Consider the following 16,542-nt stretch of genomic DNA (forward strand, 5'->3'; position numbering starts at 1 on the left):
TGTGAAATCTATGACTCATTACTCAAGTGTTACCTTGTCAGTCCGCAGGAACTACTAGTGATCTGGCCCATTATTTTAAAGTTAAAATAAAGAAAGATTTCACTTTAAAGTGAAAGATTTTTTTTTATTTTAAAGACAACATTTATTAAAACTACATAACGTTACTGTTATAAATAAACAAATATCAAACAAACAAACGTAACGTTAATCATTTATTTTTTGCGAAAATATCAAAAGTGGTACCAAAAGTAGTTCAAATGATAATGAGTTAAATGTCGCAGTCCTCTATATGGAGGTAATAGTTTTTATAGGGTACAGAGCAGAATTTAATTTATTAATCCATAAAATTATGTATCTGTCTTCTCTCCGTGAAGGCGCACTGGCGCAGTACTCAAATGTCATAAACTGAAACACGACATGTCGCAATCTGTGACGAATTGGATGAGGACCAATGAGCGTTCGATATCAGTGCCATAAACCATGTCGTAACGTGGCGCACTGGCGCTATTTTCAAATTCGAATCATAACGAGCGCGAGCTTTGACTGTGACGGACGCTGTTAGAGAATGAATATGAAGGTCCATTGATAAAGGGCTGAATTTGGATATGTTCTTTGCAAACATCTGGATTCTAAAGATATGCAGTACAGCAAACAAATAAAATGGATGTGATTTGTAATTGTATGCTGTGCTTTTGTGTGTATCTATGGTTTGCAGCATGCACAGAAATGTTATTTCCTATTAAATAGACGAGTAAACTGCTTTCAATAAATTGAATAAAAACATGTATTGATATGACAATTAAATACAACAGATTTAAATCATTAAAGCCACGATTTTAATATTAATACATGGGAATTCATATACATTCACACTTTACGTTAGAGTATTTACGTTTTTTTAGCTGCTAACACGTAAGTATTTGTACGTTTTACTGCTATAAATACGTCTAAATTGTACGTTTCTATGTGCATGAAAACGTAAGTAAATATACGTGTGATAGAACCACATTTAACGTAAAAATACACACGTATTCTCATGAGATCACGTTGAACACTCGAGTAATGAGTCATGGATTTCACAAGTAATTTACAATAAAATTATCTGACACATGTTGTACAGCCATATATTTCTGTGAGGAACTAGTGATATTCTACCAGACATTGTAATCTGGAAGATGTTGTTTTGTGCTTAACACTATAAATGCAGTCAATGTTTTCATGAAGGATGCAAATATGTTTTGACAAGAGAACATCATTATTTATTGTCACTTCCTAAAGAAAAGCCCTCCCCAGCATAATATCACTAACGTTAAAGTTATTAGAGTTGGAGACATTGAACTTAATGGAGCTCATTATATATATTATTTGGATAGGCTATATATATATATATATATATATATATATATATACACACACGTTTCCATAAAGAAGCTAATTGTTCACTTTATAGACGTAGCTGTTGTGATTAGTAATTAATTGGTTATTCTTCATTAGTTGGCCATAGTTCCAAAGTAGTTCTCAATGACGATATTTTTCTTTAGTAATTATCAAATAACTAATAAGGAACTACCTATGTCCTAAATGAGCTATTACTTACTGCTTAGTTAATCTTGCTTCTATATTAGTTAATAGTATTAAGTTAAGTATTAATGTAGTACTACCTTTTACTTCCTGCGTAGTTACTTATTACTTATTAAAAGTCAGGTATTCCTACATTTGAGTGCTATAAAGATCCCGCAACTCTTGGTCCAAGATGGACAAGGTGGCTTACATCATTTGAACTTTACGCGGATGGAAAAGGACTGATAATCGCTGAGGACGCAACAGCTGCAGTTCGTCAGAGACGCAGAGCACTTCTTTTGCATCATGCTGGACCTGATGTTCAGGATATTTTCTCAACCCTGCCGAACACGGGAGAGGCTGTTGATTATAATGAGGCCATTGCAGCTTTGAATGCATACTTTGTTCCACGCGTAAATAATGCATATGCAAGGCAATCATTTTATCAACTTTCCCAAAACCCCGGAGAGACAGTTTAGCAGTTTACAATGCATCTCAGACAGGCAGAAAGAGATTGTGCATTTGCAGTTGACATGAATAATCAGATTTGGGATGCCATAGTAGGCAAATGTTTGTTAACATATGTGCGCCGCAAACTTTTGGAGGAGGGGCCTAACCTCACACTAGATCGCACATTGGAGGTTGCTGCGCTCTGTGAACGGATAGAGGAACAGATGGGTGCATCATCGGTTAGTGAGACATCTACACCTGATAAAGAGTCTGTGAATCGCATCTGGGATAAAGGAGGAAAGCAAATGAAAGGGAAATTCAAGGGAAAACAGCATGCAGAAGGCAGTAAGGTGAATAAACAGTGCTATCGATGTGGCATTTCTGATCACTTAGGGAGAGATTTAAAATACCCCGCGAGAGGTCAGACATGCCATAAATGTAAAGGAAGAGACAATTTCTCAAAAATGTGCAAAACTAAAAATGTAAAGCAGCAAACAGTAAACCAAGTTGAAGGTCAACCTGAATATGCATTCATCATCCAAGATAATTACATGGACGAAAGACTAAATGTTTGCTTGGGAAATGTTTTTGCTATTTTTGGACCAAAATGTATTTTTTGATGCTTCAAAATATTATAACTGACCCTCTGATGTCACATGCACTACTTTGATGATGTTTTTCTTACCTTTCTGGACATGGACAGTATAATGTGCACACAGTTTCAATGGAGGGACTGAAAGCTCTTGGATTAAATCTAAAATATCTTAAACTGTGTTCCAAAGATAAATGGAGGTCTTCCTGGTTTGGAACAACATGAGGGTAAGTTATTAATGACATAATTTTAATTTTTGGGTGAACCAACCCTTTAAATGCAGAGCACAAATTCTGAATATGGGACACCATACTTGGCTACATATCACGTCATAACCATGAAACAGTGGAGGAACTCCAAGAACAGCTCATTCATAAATCCCTGGAATGCAACGGTTGAGTTGGAAAGGCAATAAGGCATCACCTGATACTCTTAATTTATGATGGTGTTACAAATGCAGTTTTCCATTCATCACCCACGCAGATCTGAATGAGGTTGAACGTGCTACTCAGGTCTAGCTTGGAGAAGTTGTTAGCCCCACATAGCATTGTGGCAGTGACATAGAGTAAGTAGATACAAGTACTACAATCAGGGAATTCATTACCCGTAATCAATGCAGAACCTCAAGCCTCCGTCTTTCTTACCGATGACAAAGAAACTTAATGTGGCTGCAGCTGGTGAAATAGAAGGGCGGATGAATCCCAGTTTGAGAGCCTCATCGTTGTACTCCTTCGTGGCCTTCTGTTCTGATTTGGACAGTTGGTAAATTCTACCCTTTGGTAGCAAATTGCAGGTCAGTTGCACAATCCCAAGGCCTATGAGGTGGTAATTCTGTGGCTGCCTGCTTGCCAAAGACATCCTGAAACCCCCTGTAATCCGTTGGAATCTCTATTGTGGTCGAAAAGATAGTCTGCTTCCTTGTTGTTGATAATGGTTGATCTACAGAAGGTGCAGACAATTTCTGAACAGAGGATATAGAGTTTTGGATGCCATCATCACTCCACTTTAGGATCTCACCAGTGTTGTTCTTTACCTTAGGGGAATGTTGAATCAACCAAGGACATCCCAGGATGATGTTGGCAGTTGATCCAGCCGGTTTCCTTGTTGTTGATAATGGTTGATCTACAGGAGGTGCAGACATTTTCCAAACAGAGGCTATGCTATGATGTTGGCAGTTGATCCATCCAGCACCAGAAAGCAGATGGGCTCTTAATGCGGAAAACCAATGTTGAGTGTTATGGTAGGGGAATAGTACTCGATTTTGCCTTTGCCCAGCATAGTGTGAATGTTTAATAGGTTGATAACAGGTTTAATTCTTGAGGTTGAGTTGTCGAAAAAGTTTCCGCAAGATGAAGTTCCCAGCGTATCCTGAGTCAAGCAAGGTTTGCACTAAAATAGATTTTTTGGCAGTGGTTACCAGTATGGTAGTAAGAGTTAATGGAGTAATCATGGATTTGTAACAGAAAGTTACTCACTCATCAGATGCCGCACTGCTAGGCAGTACAGACAGAGCCTGTTATTGATTCTCCATTGATGGTCTGTACATGTGAGATAGTAAGAGTCAACATGAATCAGTTCTGGAGCTGGAGGTGTAAGAGATCAGTAGAAAGGTACAAAAGTATCTGGGTATGTATATGCCATGGAATACCATGAAAGCCCCCTATTCTTCATAGAACTGGGTTCTGGGGTATGGTGGACAGACAAAAATTGTTGCTCATTTTGAAAAAAATAAAAATAAAAAAATGCCTGCTCAAACTTTACAAAAACTGTTGGAAATGGATTGTATGAAACATTCCAGTAGAGGATGCTAACAGACTGATTTACTATTTGACTGCCTAAAAGACTAACAAATTAGAGGACACTTTTATCTAATGCTTCTAAGTTCTGTCATGAAACACTAGATGGCGTAGGCTAACTTAGGGTGTAAAGGTCCTTCTCAAAAAATTAGCATATTCTTATAAAAGTTCATTATTTTCCATAATGTAATGATAAAAATTTAACTTTCATATATTTTAGATTAATTGCACACCAACTGAAATATTTCTGGTCTTTTATTGTTTTAATACTGATGATTTTGGAATACAGCTCATGAAAACCCAAAATTCCTATCTCAAAAAATTAGCATATCATGAAAAGGTTCTCTAAACGAGCTATTAACCTAATCATCTGAATCAACTAATTAACTCTAAACACCTGCAAAAGATTCCTGAGGCTTTTAAAAACTCCCAGCCTGGTTCATTACTCAAAACCGCAATCATGGGTAAGACTGCCGACCTGACTGCTGTCCAGAAGGCCATCATTGACACCCTCAAGCGAGAGGGTAAGACACAGAAAGAAATTTCTGAACGAATAGGCTGTTCCCAGAGTGCTGTATCAAGGGACCTCAGTGGGAAGTCTGTGGGAAGGAAAAAGTGTGGCAAAAAATGCTGCACAACGAGAATAGGTAACCGGACCCTGAGGAAGATTGTGGACTTAGTCTGGAGTAGAAACATCCAGAGCCACCGTGCACAGGTGTGTGCAGGAAATGGGCTACAGGTGCCGCATTCCCCAGGTCAAGCCACTTTTGAACCAGAAACAGCGGCAGAAGCGCCTGACCTGGGCTACAGAGAAGCAGCACTGGACTGTTGCTCAGTGGTCCAAAGTACTTTTTTCGGATGAAAGCAAATTTTGCATGTCATTCGGAAATCAAGGTGCCAGAGTCTGGAGGAAGACTGGGGAGAAGGAAATGCCAAAATGCCTGAAGTCCAGTGTCAAGTACCCACAGTGAGTGATGGTCTGGGGTGCCATGAAGCTGCTGGTGTTGGTCCACTGTGTTTTATCAAGGGCAGGGTCAATGCAGCTAGCTATCAGGAGATTTTGGAGCACTTCATGCTTCCATCTGCTGAAAAGCTTTATGGAGATGAAGATTTCGTTTTTCAGCACAACCTGGCACCTGCTCACAGTGCCAAAATCACTGGTACCAATGGTAACCAATGGTTTACTGACCATGGTATTACTGTGCTCAATTGGCCTGCCAACTCTCCTGACCTGAACCCCATACAGAATATGTGGGATATTGTGAAGAGAAAGTTGAGAGACGCAAGACCCAACATTCTGGATGAGCTTAAGGCCGCTATCGAAGCATCCTGGGCCTCCATAACACCTCAACAGTGCCACAGGCTGATTGCCTCCATGCCACGCCGCATTGAAGCAGTCATTTCTGCAAAAGGATTCCCGACCAAGTATTGAGTGCATAACTGAACATTATTATTTGAAGGTTGCCTTTTTTTGTATTAAAAACTCTTTTATTTAATTTTTCACAATATGCTAATTTTTTTAGAAGGACCTGTATGTAACAAAGTTCGTTGTTCAGAGAAAAATGAGGTGGGAACTGATGAACATTTGAACATAAGACTTTAATAATGTCTTATGAACTGCCTTTAACTATCATGAACTGCCTTTAACCATCATTTTGCATTATTGACACACTGTTTTCCTAATGAATATTGTTCAGTTGCTTTGACGCAATGTATTTTGTTTAAAGGTGACTTGACTTGACTTAATCAAATAAACAAACACGAAACAAAAGTAAAACTGGCTAACCCCTTATGGATGACTGCCACATAAAATATAACAAAACAACAACATAAATAGTCCAGGCTTGGTCCTCTCTCGTCCTTCACTGTCATCACTCCTCCTTTTATCCCTCCGGAGCTCCTCCATGGGACTTGAGACCAGTGAGTGACTCAGGTGTCACTCATAATCATTTACTCCACCTGCCTCACTCCGTTCCCACAGCTCTTGTTCCTGGCCTACTTGAAAAGTGTGTGATTTACCTGCATCTCTCTTTCTCCAAAAACAATGAAGTTACTTAAAAAAAAAAAAAAAAAAAAAAAAACTTTGTTAAAAATTTTCATCTTAAAAAAAGTTAGTTAAAGTTAAGTCAAAATTGTCACCTCACACTGACCAGACCATATTAATTATATAACAGTGCCACCTATTGGTCAAAAGTAATAAGCAAATAATCATATTACTAGTGATTGTATTTGTTTGTTTGTTTTTTCAGCAATTTCTACTATAATAATCTAAAACTACTCATCAATGCAGTTTGTCTGATGTTTCCAGCCATGCTGGCATTATTTATTGTTCCTTCTTTGTGCTTGGCCCCTTAATTGCTGCTTGCAACTGTATTTTTTTTTTTATTGTATCTGTCTTATGTTACAAGCTAAATACATATGATGCCATCTGTAACTGCTTATATCTCAATAATGTTTGCAATTTAAAAGTTTTTTAATAAACATTCTGAATAAGTAAAAACTAAAGTGTCATCCCATTTCTCTTTATTTCCATGTATATTATCACTGTAGAGCTACACATCTTCATGTCCGCCCCTATTATATACTGATCTTAAGGTTTCCTCTTACTAACATATTATCAAGCTGAAAAAAGTAAAGAATAACAGTTCAAAAGTGTTTGTCAGCACTTACAGCAGTGGTTCTCAATGCCACATTTTTTATGTTTCTCTTATCGCTTCAGATGGTTGTTCTATTACAACGCAAATGCCCTGTGAAGTGATCACAGGATATTCTGGCATGATTCCAGTTCGAAGTGAATGTATATGTTCCATTAAAGTGCATTGAATTGTGCGAGACGTGAATTTAAATTGTATTTATTTACAGAGGTATATGATGTAAAACTTGTCTGTGTGTGTAGACAAAGCCATGAATAAATGTTCCAAAGTGAAATAGACTTCAGCAGATTTCTCCTGCTCAGGTAGTAGGGAGTAGTGAACACTGTATAGAGACCGTGTCAGTCGGAACACAGTTCATGCACAGAGCTCACTTCTAATGAGCTGATTATCTAAATCAAGTGTGTTAATAAAGGGGGGCACGAGAACATGAATTGAGAACCGCTGACTTACAGTAATACGATGAAACAGGCAAACACTGCCAGGGACAGGTATAGAGATGAATTCTTAAAGTAGAGGCAGCCAGAAAAATGTTTGATCAGTTTACAATGAGCTGAAGTTCCAAATGACAGAGCATTCCTCCAGGTGCTTCAAAGCAATTTCAGTTAAACCAGCAGAGTTTTATACCTCATCCTGGGCCAATTCAGCCAATTCAAAACAAAGGAAATGTGAATAGTGTTTAGAAAGACAGCAAGTAAACAAATACAGAGCAGGGGGGGGGGGACGTAGAAGCCTCAACTTGTTTAAGGCTGCAGTCTGTTGATTCAGAGAAAAGGAAATGTGTGGGAACAGCTTTAAATGATAAATTGTGACTACAGCATTCTAATCTTTTATTCCTGCTGAAGGGTTTATTAACTGGCCCGCTGTATCCCAGAGCAAGCTGCAAAAATGCCGGTCTGCATTCTGGATAATGATATGCTGGGCTAGCAGATTTGTATGAGTCTTGTTTCAGTATAGATACTGTTTTTGAACACTTACACTACATTCATACATTCAAAAAAATCTAAGCAGCAAGAATAAAAAGCCGGTTCCTGTTGCTGCTGAAAAAATGTTGAATAGAAATGTGAACAAATCGTGTGAAAGTAAAGACTGAGAAAGATAAATATAGAACAAAGATGTATGGAGAGTAGACTTGTGCCGGTATTTGATAATGCGATAAATTGCGTTGATTAATATGCATGATATTGTTATCGTGGGCACTTCTAAATACCGTGAATACATATACATTAGAAATTATTCAGAATTTGGAATGCATTTTAAGAATAGTATTCCCATCAGCTGCTCAAAATGCACAACATCGCTGTATGCTGCTTGAAAGAGCACATGCGCTCCGATGTAAACAAGCACGCATGAGAAACACAAGGAGGAACACGTGGGAGTCACACTGAATGAAAGCACATTCACTCTCTGACAGCAGATGGCGCTAAAATGCCGCTCTTACCCAGTAAACACAGTAAATAAAGCAACTGTTACTTTCTAAACCATATTTAAATTATTTTAAATAACCATTCAGATTTGTGTTTATTACAGAGCCTACTACTTAAATATTCAGACTTAATATGCTATTTATCTTCAAACATTCTTTTTTTTTATTTTATTTTTTTTATCTGGACTACAAATGTCCTTGATATTGTTTGAAAGTGTTTTGATCTTTTATTGTTCATTCACTCTTTACATTTATGGCTTCATTAGTTAACATAAACTGCCAATGAGAAAATTATTCTGAACATTCATTAATCATTCTTAGGTATTCCAATATTTTAATTGAAAGTTGCAACTGTTATTTAATGAGCTAACAAGAATGAAGACTTGTATTTTTTAACAAAGATTAATAACTTCTATGGCAAATGTAGCTATAGCTCATTTTTTAGCTGTTCACTTATTAAATGAGCACTATGCGATGTCTTTTGCACTGTATTTTATGTATATATTAAAATAATTTTCTATTTTTAAACCATCTTAAATTCATTTTAAGTAAATTTTGAAATAATTTTCATTTCCAAGTTCTTAAATTGTGTTTTATTTTTGTGATTATTTTTCTTCATTACTTTTTATCAAATTTATTTTATGTAAAGTACTTTGAATTACCATTGTGTACGAAATGTGCTATATAAATAAACTTGCCTTGCCTTGAATGTTAATGCATTAACTAAGGTTAACTAATGAGGTCTTATTGTAAAGTGATACCTATTGGTTTTTATAGTTCTTTTGCACTTTAATGTGTAAAACATTTAACTTGTATATATTTTTCTGTATTGCTTTATTGTTTTAAATGCTTATTTTTCACTGTAGCACTGAGGGAGAGAGGGAGAGAGAGAAAGAAAGAGAGAGATAGAGAGGGAGAGAGAGAGAGAGAGAGAGAGCACAGACCTCCAAAAAAGAACATTGGGGTTGAAGACCATAAGCATTTCTTTCAACATTCCATGCTTGTGTATTCTTCAACCCAGTGGTGGCTGGTGAAAAAATTTCTAGGTAGGGCACCACATCCAAAAACTTTTACATGCATCCCGGTATGACTTATCCCATTACAACAAAAGAAGTAGTAAAGATTGAGGATGATTCCCACAAAACTGTATTTTCTGCAAGCTTTTTTCAAGATAAACAAAAAATAACAATTTTCATAATTCGCAATTTATTTATACAGTGCAACAGCAAAAACGTTAAGGAAAAATAATTGTACATTTGTTTAGATCCTGTAACAAGCCAAGCTGTAATACAAAACATGACCACACGGAGACCCCAACAGACCACTAGACCTGTCTCCTTAACCTGACTGTATATAAATATATACCGTATATTAATATACGGTAAATATGTAACCCATATAGTCAATATAAACACCGCTGACCATCGCAAACTCCTATAATAACACTTCTTCAACGAGTGTCCATTCTAAAACACTTGCCAGACAGGCGATCATACTGAAATGTGCTTGTGAAAAACACGCACATACATGGTATATTTATTCACACATTAATAATAACGCACGTACCTCATAATGTACTACTCCTGTATGTCACTGTAATCATCTTTACCTTGATTACAGTTGTCATCCATTTAAACTTCAATGGTTTGCTTTATTCGGCCCATACAGACTAGTCCTGGTGTTTGTTCCCACCAATCGCTGTAAAAGTTAAGGTTACGTATGATGACCGGAACTCGCAGACTGCACTGCAGTGCGAAAAAAAAAAATCTTATGGAACTCTATGACAACAGTCTAGGCAATTTTTGGCCAGAATGAAATCACCCATAAAGGGACGGTACTCCACAAAACGTGACTTGATGTTATAACCAGAGGCAGAACAAGCAGTCTAGAACAGTGACAGCTGTGACAGAAAACAACTCCCTCGCCCCATGGCCCTAATGAAGAAACAAAGAAACTGCCCCGGTCATTTTAATCAAACAACAAAACACAGCTTTAACAAAGATTAATCTTAATTTAATACAGTGAGCACTATGCAGTGCTATTTTACACTTAATTATAAAATTTCTGTACCTGAATAGTGTGTTTTGTTATTGTTGTTGTTGCTTAGAATAATGTTCAAACACAGCCCTTATCCTAACTTGTTCATTAACTGTCTGTAATAAGTTTGTTGGATCTCACACTAAGGGTTGGGCAATATTGACAAAAATGTATATCTCTATTTTTTTCAATATCTCAATATCAATATTCAGACAATAATTTTGCAATACTTTGAAGAAATGTGTGCAAATTGGCAAAGAAGGTCCAGTTGGTTTTTTGGCATACAATAATGCATTTTACCTATTACATTTATGTACCGAGTACATAAAGATATGAGACATTATTGATATAAACATGAACCAAGTTACTGTACTAAATATTTATTTTAATACAAGAACAGTGCTTTTTTTAAGTACAATATATGTATGTAATTAACTTTGTGCTTTGCAAACAGTACTCTGTTAGTAATAGACTAACAACAATGTGACTACCTCTTTAAAAAAAAGGTGTTTTGCAAAATGTAAACATTAGAACACGACACAATATAACATTTTTGTACATTATATTAATATAAAACATGAGGATAAAAAAAGACAATAGGAACAAAATAAATAACACAGACACTGCTCTGCAGTATGGCTCCGAGGTTCTGCTGGACCGCAGATCGGAGGTTGTGGCATAATAGGTGACCTTCTGCAATTAATGGGACAGCGTTTGTTGACAAGACTTGAACAGTTTTGGTAGAGCTGTTTCACTGAAATATCTCCTTGAAGGCAGATTATAAATGGGATCTAAAGTCTGTAACATTTCTTGAAACCCATCCTTCTCGACTGATTGAATTGGCAACATAGACCTTGCAATAAAACTTGTTACAGAGTCGCTTTTTTTGTCATATGATGTTTTCTTTGTGAATGTTTCTGCCAAGGTCTGTTGTGTCTGTCCTTTTTTTGTACCGTGTTTGTAACAGTAGTGCTGTTTTGTTCAGCACGCAGCCTTTAATACTCACTAATAGATGATGGAAGAGGTTGGTTGTGGCGCTCTGCTATACGGCTATCTGCATACGACAAATTCTACAGCTGGCCGACTATTGTTGCTCGTCTTTTTTGTCAAAACCAAACCATTTCCAGGCTAAAAAAGCTGACCCACTTCTCGCTGTTAGCTCTTCTGCCACTGGTTTTGAGGATGACTGTGTATTTTTGCTTTCTTTGTTCATTGTTGTATTGTTGCGCTCGAAGCTAGATAACAAGTGACTGAGTAACATACGCACACTGTAATGATGTAAGACGTCAGGGGCACTGAGGCGTTTTGGCAGTTCACCATATTAATAAAAATGTTTTAGTTTGTACTGAAAAGGTTTTTTTCTAGAAGTTAAAAGAAGCCCTGTTCATGTTCGGAGGCTATTCCGGTGGATCTCTTGGGAAAAATGTATTCCATCTTTTGGACTCATCATTATTCAATACATTTTTCTAATGATGCAATCACAAAGCTCACCACTTGAGGACGCCACAGACATTTAAGAAAAACTTTTTAACTTCAGACTTCATTATTCCGCAAACAATGCATATTTTGGCTTTTCTAGCAGCTATTTTATAAATCGTAAATCGGCTTTACTCTTTATGTTTTTGGATTGTTGCTTCAACTAAGAAACAATCAGGTAAGAACTCCGTAGTTGTATTGCAAATTTATGCAGCTTATGCATTGAGGAACAATCGTGATTTTGTAAAAAAAAAAATAAAAAAAAAATACAGTCAAACAAACCCCTACATTATTAAAATCACTACATATAATTGTTTAGAAGGTTATAGTGTGCGTTATTTGTTTTCTCTTTAACTTCCTTTAGCTCTTTTCATGTTTGGGAGGTCGGATTGTACAAATTATGAAATATTTGATTTCCCAATTTTGCATATCGTCCAGACAACAATTTGGATATTATCGTCTAAACGATATATCGTCCACCCCCATTTCACACTCAGTATATGATGCACACACATACACATTTCAAAGGGAACAGAAAGAAGGGATGTGTGGGAAAGACGAGGCCACTGAAAGTAGAGCAGTGCTGCCTGCCAGAGAGAAAAACCAGGCCTTCTAAAAATACAGTATCTCCAAGGAGGACAGAAATACACACACTGTGTGTGTGTGTGTGTGTGTGTGTGTGTGTGTGTGTGTGTGTGTGTGTGTGTGTGTGTGTGCGTGTGCGTGTGTTTGTGTGTGTGTGCGTGTGTGCGTGTGTGCGTGTGTGCGTGTGTGTGTGTGTGTGCGTGCGTGTGTGTTTCTGTCCTCCATATAGTGTGTGTGCCATGGAAAAAAAGAGTGAAAGAATGTAAGGGTAAAGTATTAAAAAGGCCAAGCTGATGTATAGGACTGTTCCTTATGTTCTTAATGTTTGCACATGGTTTACATGACCTTGGTCTTTTGACACTTCTGAGAATGCTTGAATGAAAAATGAAAACTTCTAACCCTGACCAACAGTGGGCGTTTTGTTGCTAAACCCCCATGTTGCATGACCCAGATACATTGTATTGCTCTTTCCCTGCTGTCTGATTGACATCTGTTGAAGATAAAGTTGATGTAGGTTGGGAATGGGGATGCTTGGTGTGAAATCTCCATGAGCGAAGCCAGCCTTTAGAACACAAACCTTAGCTTTCAGTGCACGGATTCATTTTCTCTAAGTCATAAAGCTCTTTAGAGACACCGGAACCAAAAGTGAGAAGTTATACATGCATAGAAACACATGCTGTTCAGCAGACAAAGAGGTAAGGTTGAAAGACAAAAACAGTGAGTCTGGAGCAGAAATTTATGTTTGACAAACTAATGGGAAACATATTCTAGAACCTTCTTTGAAAAGCAGCTTATTTTGCATTAAAGCTTTTATTTCTGGTTAATGCATGGGAATTGAACACATGACCTTGGTACTGCTATTGCCGTGCTTTACTGAAGTGGTCTCCAACCATGCTCCTGGAAAGCTACCTCCCTGCAGATTTCAGTTCTAACCATGCTTCAACACACCTGTCACCTGAGATCCGATTAATCACCAAATTACTCCATTTAGCTAATCCTTAAGCAAGAATTGTGCAAATGTGTGGATAAATGAGTGTATGAATGCATGAAGGTATGAATAAAAGCAAGAATTTTCTGATTTATATACATTATTTATATATAAATATATACATATTTATTTATATAAATCAGAAATCTACATCATCTACATTATTATATTATAAAATTAACATGCATTTATAAAAAAAGAAAAAAAATACTATATGTTAACATTAATTGATTGATTTGATTTTGATTGATTTGTGTTTGTTCATTCATTTATTTTAAAGTACATGACTACTTTATGATACACCTAGGGTTGAAGCGTTAATCAATCAACAAATAGTTACTGTATTTTCATTAGGTTAGAATATTTCTCGAAATAATTTGAAGTTTAAATAATGATTCATTTTTAAATTAGTTATTATTTTTATAAATCATTATATAAATATACAGTTATATAAACAATTAACAATTAACAATTACAGTTATATAAACAATTAACTGTTTATATAAATAAACAGTTAATATCAACAGAAGATCAGGGTTAAGTATAGGTAAACAAGATCAGTTAAAATATTTTCCCATCAATATCACTGTATAAACATATTTCCTTATCATTTATTAGCTTTAATAGTTTTTATTATTGGGTTGGAATTAAAAAAAAAAAAAAAAAAAAAAAAAAAAAGAACTGCTAAAATGCTTCAATGTGTGTGAGGGTCATGTTTATATCAGTGAATCCGAGCATGTCTCTTATGATGTTAAGCCATTATATCTATGTGTGTGTTTAATAATGTCTTACCTCTCTGCTCCTGAGCCCACACTCTGGTCAGCTCTGCCTGTGAGAGACAAATCAAAAGCACAGCACACAGACCCATGTCCACCCCACAATCCTTCTCTCGCTTTCCACTCTCTTTCAAGTGCTCCTCTAGTCTCTTGTCTTTTCGCTCCTCCTCTCCCTCCTCCTGTCACCTCTTTCCTCTCTCTGAATCAGGTTTTACACACTTTACTTTCCCTAGACTTATCTCCCTCCTTTTTTCCCCTTCCTTTTTCACTCTGGCTTTTTCAAGGGGTTCTGAATTGTGTCTGCTTTTTGTATTTCGGTGAATTGTGGGATAATAAAATGCATGGTAATGAAGGAAAAAAAAGAGGGGTATGGCAGAGAGATCAGTCGCTACTCTTTATTGCTATTCTGTCTTTTTTGTTTTATATATATATATATATATATATATATATATATATAAATATATATATATATATATATATATATAAATATATATATATATATATATATATATATATATATATATATATATATATATATATATATATATATATATATATATATTGTAATTCAAACGCAGCTCCCGTCGGCATTTAAAAAGACCTTTGCTCTTAATTCCGATCGGTCCAACGAAATAACAAAATCTGAGCAGGTCTAAAAACTGAAGCTGTTGATGCTGCACTTTACACTTTGGAAAAGTTATATATATATATTTTAAATATGAGCAGGCCTACAAGCTGGGATTGGTAATGCTGCACTGTAATCATAATTAATTATTATAATTATATTTTATTATATGATATTGGTTTGAGACTGAGAGTATTTTATTGAGTGGAGAAGTTTGCAGCAGTATTTTGTTTCTTATTCTTTTTTATTATATATATATATTGTGACATGCGTCCCGAGCGCTCGTCAGCGTCGCCCTGGCAACACACTGGAATCACCGGCACTAGCTCATCACGGGCTGAGCGGCCGCACCTGCAGCTCGTCAAACGGCGCCTACTTAGGCAGAGGAGGAAGGCAGAGTGGTGAGGAATTGTGGGGAAGTAAAAATACAGATATAAATGGATTAGAAGTAGAGAAATTTATAGATGATAAGGAGTTGGTGTGTATTAATGATGGAAAGGGCACACGGTATAATAGTGCAAGTAATACAGAAAGTGCTATTGATCTAACACTAGTATCAATTGAAATTGCAGGAATTAGTGCATGGGAAGTAAAAGGTAGGTCAACAGTGGGTAGTGATCACTACCCAATAATAACTAGGATTGGCATAGAGGTACACCAGGAAGAGGAAGTGAAAATACCTAGGTGGAAATTGGATAAAGCTGACTGGCAGACATTTAAAGAAGTTAGTGAGAGTAAGTGTGTGGAAATACTGAGTAGAGATAACAGATGTGGAGGAAATGAATAATGTAGTAGTAGCAACCATTATACAAGCAGCAGAAGAAACAATTCCAAAAAGTACAGGAAATAAACAGGGAAAAAGTGTGCCGTGGTGGGATGAGAGTTGTAGAATAGCAGTTAAAAAAAGAAATAAAGCATTTAGGCAGCTTAAAGCTCATCACACACTGGAAACTTTAATTAGCTACAAAAAGGCACAAGCAGTAGTTAGGAAAACAATAAGGTCAGTCAAACGTGTGTATTGGAGACAGTATTGCAATAAAATTGGAAGTGAAACTCAGTTGTCAGACATATGGAGAACAATCAGAAGAATGAGTGGATTAGGTAGAAAGGTTGAAATGCCAGTGTTATGTAGCAATAATAAGAATGCAGTTAGTAATGCAGAAAAAGCAGAGCTTTTGGTAGAAACTTTTGTGAAAATCCACAGTTCTGGAAATTTGTCCGCAATAGATAACCAGTATAGGAAGCAGACATTGTTGGAAAATCCTGGAATGAAAGACAGTAGATTTGCACCAGGAGGAGATATGGACCTGCCTTTTAATATGTTTGAATTAAAAAGGGCTATCCTAAGTGCACGACAAACAACACCAGGGAAAGATGCTATATGTTATAGCATGCTAGAGCATATGAGAGAAGGATCACTGGAGGTAGTATTAAGACTGATCAATATGATATGGAATGAAGGTAGAATCCCACTTGAATGGAAACAGGCAGTGATAGTCCCAATACTCAAACCTGGTAAGAATGCCTTAGACCCGTCAAGTTACAGACCTATAGCGTTAACATCACAATTAGGGAAAGTC

At 36.4% G+C, this 16,542-nt stretch overlaps 1 protein-coding gene across 3 annotated transcripts in view; it reads right to left on the reverse strand.

Annotated features, from left to right (window-relative positions):
- plxdc1 (plexin domain containing 1) overlaps positions 1–14,548 on the reverse strand; it is a 293,884-nt gene extending 279,336 nt beyond the window's left edge. Inside the window, exon 1 of one of the 3 annotated variants that reach the window (XM_026257640.1) lies at positions 14,354–14,548. In XM_026257640.1, coding sequence (XP_026113425.1) covers positions 14,354–14,429 — 76 coding nt within the window. In that variant the 5' untranslated portion in view covers positions 14,430–14,548. The remainder of the gene's footprint in view (positions 1–14,353) is intronic. The other 2 variants (XM_026257639.1, XM_026257641.1) reach the window with 2 other exon arrangements.
- Between the last annotated feature and the right edge of the window lie 1,994 nt (positions 14,549–16,542).

This window comes from Carassius auratus, unplaced genomic scaffold (genome assembly GCF_003368295.1).
Source record: "Carassius auratus strain Wakin unplaced genomic scaffold, ASM336829v1 scaf_tig00214405, whole genome shotgun sequence".
Taxonomy (NCBI): domain Eukaryota; kingdom Metazoa; phylum Chordata; class Actinopteri; order Cypriniformes; family Cyprinidae; genus Carassius; species Carassius auratus.